The sequence below is a fragment of the Loa loa genome (assembly GCF_000183805.2).
Source record: "Loa loa unplaced genomic scaffold supercont3.40, whole genome shotgun sequence".
NCBI classification, from domain to species: domain Eukaryota; kingdom Metazoa; phylum Nematoda; class Chromadorea; order Rhabditida; family Onchocercidae; genus Loa; species Loa loa.
In genome coordinates, this window is record NW_018108220.1 from 316,450 (window position 1) to 326,930 (window position 10,481).

General features: G+C 33.2%; 3 protein-coding genes across 3 annotated transcripts in view; 1 reads left to right on the top strand and 2 right to left on the bottom strand.

The window, feature by feature from the left end:
- Window positions 1-750, bottom strand: part of LOAG_17110 (hypothetical protein) — a gene marked incomplete at its 3' end in the record, with an annotated part of 2,573 nt that extends 1,823 nt beyond the window's left edge. Inside the window, exons 1-3 of the mRNA XM_020449770.1 lie at window positions 673-750; window positions 440-570; window positions 132-357 (exon numbers count right to left, since the gene is read on the bottom strand). Of these exons, the coding sequence (XP_020306663.1) occupies window positions 132-357; window positions 440-570; window positions 673-723 (408 nt within the window). The 5' untranslated portion in view covers window positions 724-750. The remainder of the gene's footprint in view (window positions 1-131; window positions 358-439; window positions 571-672) is intronic.
- A 1,752-nt stretch (window positions 751-2,502) lies between these two features.
- LOAG_06861 (hypothetical protein) lies at window positions 2,503-4,982 on the top strand. The gene is made up of 3 exons (XM_020447266.1): window positions 2,503-2,546; window positions 3,858-4,001; window positions 4,690-4,982. The coding sequence occupies exons 1-3, from the start codon at window positions 2,538-2,540 to the stop codon at window positions 4,873-4,875; spliced, it is 339 nt and encodes a 112-aa protein (XP_020302486.1). The 5' UTR covers window positions 2,503-2,537; the 3' UTR covers window positions 4,876-4,982.
- Window positions 4,983-7,648: 2,666 nt separating this feature from the next.
- LOAG_06862 (hypothetical protein) lies at window positions 7,649-8,442 on the bottom strand (the record flags this gene model as incomplete). Its single annotated transcript, XM_003142398.2, has 3 exons — window positions 8,189-8,442; window positions 7,913-8,066; window positions 7,649-7,780 (listed from the first exon to the last, which is right to left on the bottom strand). The coding sequence occupies exons 1-3, from the start codon at window positions 8,371-8,373 to the stop codon at window positions 7,649-7,651; spliced, it is 471 nt and encodes a 156-aa protein (XP_003142446.2). The 5' UTR covers window positions 8,374-8,442.
- Between the last annotated feature and the right edge of the window lie 2,039 nt (window positions 8,443-10,481).

Consider the following 10,481-nt stretch of genomic DNA (forward strand, 5'->3'; position numbering starts at 1 on the left):
TTATTATTATTATTAATTATTATTATTATTAATTATTATGGCTATAGCAAGAGTAAAAGGAATGAAGGAATTATGCAGTTTGCAGATTGTTTTAAAGTCGATTTGACTCGTCAGTTGGCTTTGACTCAAACCTTAAATAGCCAGGAGATGCGACAGGGAAGCGTCATGCTAGTAATATGTTGCCTGCCATATAGGACGATATGCTCCGCTCGATTGATACCCAATAAGCGGGCATATTTCTGGAATATTTCTGGTGGATACATGGCATACGGTTCATAAAAACTAGGATAGGTAGCAGTGTTAAGATCCATGTGAACCGCTTGTGGGATATGCTTTTCCAAATAGTCGCGATACTGCCTAAAATTGATTAAATATTACAAGAGGAATATTACCTATGCCTTAATTGCCTCAAAAGATTCACTACTAATTGATTCAGTACTTCGTATTCATATCCATCATTTCCTCGAATCTTCCATATTTGGTTTTCATGAAGTGATCATGATTTCGTGGTTGAAGGTCTCCTCCACAGTCCAATAATCGATAACCACCACCATTTTTGAAGTTACCTTTCTGGAATTAACCATTTTATACACAATCTCCTGTACCGTTGAATCTGCACAGAAATGAAGTAACGATTTCTTAAAACTTTTGATTGCTTCAAGTATAACATACCTTCAGAAGATCAGCAACCACTGATGTACTGATAAAATTTCTTAGTTTCATCTTACACTCTTACTTCTATTCCTTGAAAAGCACATGGATTAGAGGTAGATTTAAATTCAGTAAATACGACCACGATACTTTAAAAAACGGACCACGCAGAACCTATCGTAGAATACTCAGACTGTACTGACCTAAACTAATGTGCATTTAATCCGTACAGTTATTGGACAACAGCTTCACGCTATCCTCTTGTAACTCTACACCCATAACACGAGCTGATTCTTACACAAATTCATTATGATCATTTTTGGCCTTGCTCGATTATTAGGTTTGAACGCCTACAACTTCCATGCATTTTTAAAGGACAGCTGATGTGAAAGAAAATGAAACTTAAGGGATGACGAAAACCAGGACCTTTCAGATATAAAGCACTCAAACAGTCGGCTGTCATCGATTAATGTTCGTTGGTTAGGTGTACACCGGCCACGAGTGTGTCTATTTTACAATGATCAGCGGAATGACGATGCAGACGGCAAGAGTTCTGCATATTCGAGTAGAAGAGCTTTGTTCTGTGATGATAAAAATAACAATGACATTGATAATAGTTGCGATATTAATATTAATTGTACCGATAACGCGTCATGCATATTTCTTTTAGTCATATAATCATAGCAAAAGATCCAGAAAACTTTGCGTCTAATAGTCATAGGCGTTATTTTTGCTATTTACTATTTTTGAAAATATTTAGTGTGCCGATATATGTCATCCTTACGTTTCAGTTTTTCACTATTAACTTTGGATATCGTATATATTGTGCATTATACTTCCATCTCTTCATTTTGATCCTTTGTTATCAACGTTACGTAATGTAGAACAAAACCATTTCAAAGTTGGTTTTATTTATGGTTGGACTTGCTAGTAACATCAGTTTGCGCCAAATATCGTTTTAGTGATGTATTTAATAGTTAGATTTTCAAAACATCTATGAAATGTGAAATCTCGACAAAACTTAAGAAATTAGAGATCAAAAGGTTTGTTTGCATATTGTTTTAAATCACAATTCATATTTGTAAGAAATGTTTTTTTACCTAGTATGCAGCATTCTGATATCATATCATGATACCATCTTAGTGATTTCTCACTTCGGTTCTGCCATTCAGACTTTTGCAATGATGAATAATAATTCTTAACATAGCTGAAAACATAAACGAGACGAAAAGCTTATTAAATAGCATTTACGATCTAATAAGGAATTCTGAAATTTTCAAGTACATAGTACTTGTGTACCTCTGTCAATTTGAGTATCGTTGTGATATATCCAAGATTTTTAAAGCTGTTGCTAAGGTTACACTTCCTTTTTTCACCAATTTTCTTCTTTTTTTAAAAAAAAAATAATTCGAGGAATATCCTACAAGAATGAATATTCAAGATTTCTCGAGGATTAAAACGAATTCTAACAAATTATTATAATTCAACCCGTAGAAAAGATGTAATCTTTCTAATAATATTTTATGACTTGTAGGTGAGATGTACACGTGTAGATGCGCTGTTGTTCTTGTTGAATCATATTGCGTAAGAAGGAAATATTAGGGAGACGTATTGTGTTATAAACTCTCTGATGTGTAAATAGAATGAAGTGACCAAGGACACTGATTCAAGTTGCCAAGATGATCATTATACAGATTATACAGGTCGGCGAGCAATTCAAGTTTACAGGTCTATAAATCATTGCGCAGATTTCTGTGAGAACATTTGCCAACACATCTGAACTGTCGTTACATCAACGGACGACCCAAACGAAAAGCAGAATGCAAGCAAGCATGCAATGAGTGCAGTTCCGATTTCTATAGACAATTCGACATACGAAATTATTGATGAGAGAAGTAGTACTATTTATAAATCATCTTAACAATGAAATCTTTTTTGAACAACTGTATTTTCACCACTTCTTCAAATTTCCGGAAGCAATAAAAACAGTAATAAAAGAATCATCGATGATGTATTCTGTCTATTGAAGAGAACTCGAAAATATGTTCTGCGGTCAGTGGTTAAAAAAGAACACATATCTTCTCGTTTCTGACTTAATTATATGAGGATTACCCATCCTCATATTTTCCGATTTCAGATAAAAACATCCAAATTCTTGTTTTCATTACAACGACGATTCCTTCCATCACTTTTATTTTAGCTGAAAAATCTGCAGCGCCAAATATCGGAGCTTCATGGGATAATTGTGAACAGTAAAGGATTAACTAGAGATTTTAAATGAAGTTGTAATGTTAAAAGTGCAAACTTCCTGAAAAATATCTCAAAATCATCTCTCAAATATAGTATCGTATCTAATATGAACGATATTATTCTTCTAACTAATGATAAGCTCAGCATTTATTCTTAATTTCATTGGAGTTGAAAAAAAACTGGAAATTTTCATATGCATAGATGGATGGTGAATTATCATTAGTTTGACTCTCAAGAGGACATAAAAGATTCCAAGCTGTGACTGTTTAGCTATTGTTTAGGAAATTGTTAGTGGTGAGTAGCAGTTGAGGGACATGCGATGTTAGATTCATGGCTTAAACAAGAATCGTTTAATGTTTACATTTACTCACAGGTTACCTATGAAAAAATTGATTTCGCTTAACATGAAATTTTCTGCTCACTAATTTAACGATCTTCTAAATTAGAATTGATGCTTGTTTATCGATTTGTTTATCAACCCAAAGTAGACCATGATGAAAAAAATGTCTCAAATAACTTTAGCATTCATAAAATTGTTTGCCACAAGACTTCAAAGTGTATCTATCCCTAATCTGAAAGTTAGTTGTCAAGACTACACTTGGTGACTATCAGAATAATTTTTTTCCGATTTTTTACAGTTGTTGCAAATGGTAATTGTAATGACAGTAGTAGTAATGTGTGCACTGCGAAGGGGTAAAAACGAAGATTTAACAAAGGCTTCGAAAATTGTTTCCATGCCTGAAGTAAATCAAAAAATTTATCTTAAAAAATAGTAAGTAGTTTGAGGAACTGAAAAATAAGTAATACGTGCCAAACCGAGTGAATGCCAACAAAGTTGCATGAAAGTTTTTTACTTCGATATCGAATTTAAGCAACTAAAAATTTTCGTTTCAATTTAAGTAACCAAAATTTTCTGTTAAGGAATGACAAAATATATAAGAAAGTGAAATTTACAGGTGCGAAAGTTCAAATTAGATTTATCCGAGAAACAGGAGCAAGAAGTGGATGTAGATTTGGATGCACAGTTTGACGATATCGGAAACGAGGCACCAGTGGCAGTGAATGTAACACCAGAAGTTGTTTCCCCCAATGCTCTGCAGGTTGTTGTTGAAATAAGAATCTTGACGCTCCAACAATTCCCTTGCAGTGATTTAAGAATATCATGTATCGTGCTCATCTTTCTTGTATCATCAGTTACCTCCTTACCGATATATTCCTTTGTGGATGATGTGGACTTTCCCTTTCTTCTCCTCTTCTCTCATTCTAGATAAATGAAAAGAGGTTGAAGAAGAAAGTGTTTCAGTTTGTTTTTCAAATAACTGTGAACACGACGACCCGATATCATCAAACGCAAGGCCACATATCACAAACAACTTTTGAGGGCTAGGCTAGATTTTTTTTTCATTTGAGGATCAGCTGAATGATTGGCCTGATTGTCATCATTGATATTCCCTCAATCTCTTTTCGTCCTTTACTTTTCTTACCTTTGTTTTTACAAGTCATCTTTCCTTAACAAATAATTATTAATTTCTCAAACTTGAGCACTTAAACCTAACTAAACTGAGAATAATCTGTCCTTCCTGACCTCCTTGACTCACTATCTCCCTAGTTTCCATAAAGATTCTACAATATGTATTTTCTTCTTAAAGAATGACAAAATGTGGTGGATTGCTATTTGAATCCAGCTTGCTTACTCTTCCTTTTTCTTTTCTTCTTTTATCCACAATTAGCAACAAATAACAACGAACAGTAGCGAAGAAATAAGCCAAGTTACAAAATTACTTTTAGAAAAGTAAACAAAAAAGTGAAGGATGTAAAGGGGCTAGGAAAGAAGAATCAACACAAAGTAGTTTGAAGAAGCAGAGAATGCCGAGAAAAAGCATGCATAGCCAACTAGTCTCGAGAATTACAAAAGATTTGCAAGAGAAGAAGCAATGGGAACAACCCATCGGAGGCAAGCAAGTATCGTTTTAGTGTCACATTATCATCTAAAGGCGACTAAGGGAAGGAAATAACGATAGGAGTACTCGGATAATGCTCCACAAATGCCATAACACAAATACCAACGTAGAAGTGTCGGGGGGTCATGAAGAAAGAGGTTTAAAATGATCCTTGGACCATTTGAATACCTAAATTTATGTTCTAAGTTTCTCACATTTGTTGAGTTCTTCATTCCATAGCTGAAAGGCGATAAAAGGAAAACAAAAATAAAAGACATTTTGATTGGTAAATGAAAGAACATCCGAGGATAAATACGAATCCTTCTGGCAAATATGAAAGATACTTGAATGCATTTGCTGTACATGAATTGAACATAACTAAGATATTAACTTTATTGAACAGAATGTCGTCAATCCACCAACTCAAATAGATCAGAATAAACAGAAAACTAATCCAACACAAACGGAAGCTTCAAAATCGATCGAAACATGATATGATTTGTATATATATATGCATGCTAATTTCCACTGTTCGTGTTGAATTTGATAAATAAAAGAATAATCAACCAAAATCATCCTCTTATCCTTCTTTAAAGTTTTAATTACTCCACAGTGTACAACCATGTGTAATCACAATTAAAATTACTTTATCCGAAAGTGCCAGTATTGGTCAGTTTCTTGCTAAGTGTACATAGTTCTTAAATTAATCTATATTGTTTTCAGATTACTTGGTACTGTCAACATATGAAAATTTTCACTATCTTACCAATTCAACCTGAACATGTCATTTTTCAGTCAAGCATGTAGTTCTGCAGTAGTTGTGCCGAATGTATTTTTATCAGGACAAAAAACGTCCGTTATAGTACAAAAGTAGCCACAGAATTTCAACAACATTAAGACCTTATTTAGAGGATCTAAAGTCCAAACACTGGTAATAGTCTTCAAAGTAGGCTATGTGTAAAGCAGAAATCAGACTTTTAAACTTATTACTTCCTTCAGTACTAGCAGGAATTCTTTTATAAAGTCATAAGTGATAAAGTTCTAAGAAATTATCAATATTATAGCATCTAGACCAGAATGCAAAAGTCAGAAGACAGTATTAGATAGCCTCAGAAATTACCAAAATGAAATCATTTATCCTTCCAATATATATTAACATCAAATGATTTCAATCAGTTTTCCCCTTTCCTTCTATAGTAATTAGTCTCACTCAAAATTCTATAAAAATTAGAAATAATTTATAAACTTCGACAATAGTACCACATGAATCCATCCACCATTGAACACAGGAATTTATTTGCAATAGTGTATAAGTCTAATTTGCACAAACGATTTATGACTACTTTCGTGATGCTCACGTTACTTTCAGACGCTGCTACAAACATCCCCCATGGTTTTCTTGAACATATAAGTATCATTCCCTGAAATTCGTGTAAACCTTGGTTAATTCCATTTCATGTCTCATCTATTCTTGCAAATGAATATCTCCCAAATCCACAAAGATACTCCATATCATTAATTATACCAGTTTCTGTCTTGATCTCAGATTATTACGATTTCTAATTTTCTTTTCCAACAGTGCAATAGTCTGCCTTGATAATTTCATGGTAGGTTCGGTATTAAATGTTGTCATGCATTTTAGAAGAGAGATCGTTTAACAAATTGGGAAGCCATCCATTTGCATGACGCAAAAGAAATAGATGTTGCACGCGAGAGTAATTGCTATCAACTGCAAATCGATAAATTTTGAGAATCGAAATCCAGCCATTCCCTACTTTTGAAGTCATACCCATTTTGGAGGCAGAGAAGCAATGATAATGAATGATCAGCGAATGATTATCAGCCGGAGTACAATTTTTCACAAATAGATCATATGACAATAAATCTTTATTGCCATATGATCTATTTGTGAAAAATTGATAATGAATAATCAGCGATAATGAAATTGACAATGAATGATCTGCTTTTATACAGTCGTAATTTGGAAATGATGAAATTAATGACCATATTTATAAACAAGTAAAGAAGTAGTGTAAAGCATAAATCACAATTAACATATAGTATCCTTTGAGCAAAAACAAATCACCTCATTAAAATCGATTCTAAGTTTAACATGACAACAATTTCTATCACCAATATTGCACTAGCTCCTCATTCTGAGGTCAATTGGATACAATTAAAATAAGAATACATGACGCTTTTTGCTTGTATTTATCATCAACCTCCTTCCAAGAAACTCTCTATAATCGCCTCAAAAATTCAATGTGCATAAAATTGTCACATTTCCGTACTTGATTTGTTGACAAACAACTGTATATGAGTTTCAAAAAAAGCTAAGAAAATTTAAAAAGAAAAACCAATTGATTTCGTTATTTACAAGAACAAAATGTTTACAACCGAAAAATTCTTCACTACACACTATTTATACCACTCTTTTATTGTTATGAATTTTTGCAAAGAAAAATCAGTGTAGCAGTGCAACTACTAAAGTTATTGGAACTTCAACTTTAACTAACATTCGTATTGCTAACACAACGATTAAGTAAATCTGAACTAACACTGCCTGCATTTGCTGATCAGGTGAAGGTGAAAACGACATCTGAAATAAGAAGTACCACAAAGCATATCATCTGCTTCCTGTTTGTATACATGATATTGATGCTTGTCAGAGTGCCAAAACAAGAAGTAACATAGTCTAGTTTTTTGTCTATTCCTAATAGGTGACATTTTTCACTAAATTGCTTAATTTTTTGGCGAGTTTTTTTCCTCTTAGAAATGAAAAAAGGATGAAGGCAAGAACAATGATTCTATACAATAACAGTTTCATACTGAGCAACTGATGCTGATTGCAGTGGTTTGCTTTCCGGTATTGGCTTTGATAACGATATCTTCTTTAAGCATAAATGAGCAGGCGTACGTAAATACTGCTTAAAATAGGTCTGAAAATACCAAAATGAAGAAACAAGTATGTAGTCCATTTTAAGCAGTATTAAAAGTTAAATTAAATTAGAACTGAAAAAAGTTGAAATTGGAACTCGAAATTAAGTAGAGTTATTGAGATTATTTGCTACCTGCTCTGCATCAAAGTTAATTTTTATGGGAGGCAGTGAATATTTGGGATGGAGATAATCGCTTAATGGTGGTGACTGAACGTTGTATGAGGAATATCTCCTGTCCAGCTTTTCCGTTGACTCAAAAATTCTATGCGTGCACTCTACCGACAACCTAAAAAACATTTCCGAAATGCAGGACCGAAATTCACAATCTGAATTGAATGAACAAATTAGATCTATTCAAAATAACCAGAATTGAGCTTTCGAACATTAAGTAATAACTTGAAAACTAACGAGCTAGAAATAGTGGATTCAACATCGCCATATCTAGTGTTCCGTCTTGGTGACTTCACGGCGCAAAATGGAATTTCTTTCCTTGGATGAAACATCATTGGTATTAGAGTACACCATCCCATGAAGAAACCAATCAGTACAACAGTGTAAATGAAGAGCACGGATATTGTAATTAAAAGCAACATACAAACGTTGATAACCTTAATGACATCCCTGCTAGCCAAACCATATGCTTGCTTCTGATCTTTCTATAATACCACTAGTGTTATCTCTTAGTTCAATGAAATAAATCACATATTTGTTCCGCTAGTACGTAATGATCTCGTAACGATCAATATACCGCCGCTTATATCATTTGGTACTTTGAAAACATCTTCGTAAAAAGATAAACATCAGTATATAGTCCCTCTCTAATACATATCATCTATAATGGGTTTAATAAAATGAAAATCAAATTGGGGTAGTAGTGTAAGCTACAGAAATGCCTGGTAGAATGGAGATAATAGGCGCAGATTATCTCATACAATCCCATAATCAGTAAGATAACATCTCTGTATTAACATACAAAATATTGTTTACATTGAAGATTACTCTTTCCCTCATTTCTCCACCATTTACCGTAACAATGTTTCGAGCGTTGAAAAAGTATCTGTACTTCTAGAGAAATATTCATACAAGCAAATGGAAAGGATGATTTGAATAAAAAATATTTCTAATGTAAGAGACTAAGACAACAAAACTGTCTAGGAGTTGAACAGGAACTCAGAATTAAATTTGGCCAGGAAAATTTCGTTTTAAGAGATGACTTGATTATTGCGTCATATGGATTCGAATTAGTTTCCTTTTTCTGGTTAAGAAAATCTTCTCAGAAAGACGGTTGATATAATTGATAACGGTAATCCGATTAACGATATCTCCCTGTCGAGATCAGGAGAATGTTACATCTCAGAATACATTGTTAACGTAATGAAAGGTAACTAACATTTCAATCGTTCTATGAAAAATGTTGAAGAATAAATGAATAGTTACTGCTCATAGCTTGTTTGCCTTGAAAAGTACTTAATCTAATGCTGTCGGGTTAAATAAAATCGTTTTGATAATTTATGATTAATTCGTGAAATGGAAAAAAGATCCATTGTTCCCTTATTTCATCAGATTTTTCGCATCATCATTCGGATGGATATTTCCAGAAGGATCTAAGTATGCGAACAAGGATCTTCTTTCCATTTGGAGACACGAAGATTGAGTGGAAAGGAGAAAACGAAGACCGCAGAAGTGATAACTATTGTATCGTCACAAGGTCCATCAGATTTTGAACTCTCAATCTTGGTCCAAAACCTGAAAGTAGAACTTGAAAGGTAGTAAGGTAACTTCCTTTACCCACTTTGTTTGAAGTAATTCCTTATCAGGATCCCGCGCCCAATCACTGTCAATATTGATAAATATAAATAGCAAAAAGGCAGTTAATTAACATTTGTGAGAATGGCTTGAAAATGTTTAAAATCTACTTGATTCTAAGATAACTGTGATATATAGAAGCAAAAAGTTTTGTCAGTTTATTCATTTATTTTTTCCAATTTTTTAAAAGTCTTATACTTCTGAAGTAAAATTTCAAATGACAGAAATTATTTAGAAGAAAATTCAATTTGATGATTGCAATAATTTCAATTGAAGTCTTTTTATTTCAAGCCCTGCTACTATTATCGCAAGTGGACAAAAAATTCTAATCACATTCTCAAAAGGTTTTTAAAATTGGAGGATAATTCATATGGATGAGTTACGAGCAACAGTTAATTAGTTGGTGATCCTTTTACAGAAAAAGAGGGCTGATAATATTTTCATAATAAGTGAAAAATCAGTTAATTTGAGCTAATTTCTTGGAGTAACTGAATGTTGGGTTAAGTGCGCAGAATGCTTTTCAGAAGTTGAAGTCAATTGATGGAATAAATTCATCGAAAAATGAACTATGAAACCGAAAAATAATCTCGAGGAATAATTAAAGTATTTACAAGCATTTTCATGGATCCATTCATCGATCTCAAAAAGAACTGACTGCAATTTTTCTTGGCTTAGAAAACAGCCTAACAAAGTTTCGTACCTCCTTGAATTTTGTTCAAATTTCAAATTTGATAAAATTTCTAAACCAATAAACAAACTGTTGACGGCGTCATTCGTTCTGTCGATATTACAATCATTCCAGATCCTGACCGGTGTTTACTGATGTTCAACATGGAAAGTGCGACAAGAGTAATTGATGTTTAACAGATGATATGCTTACGATGCAAATGCTAAC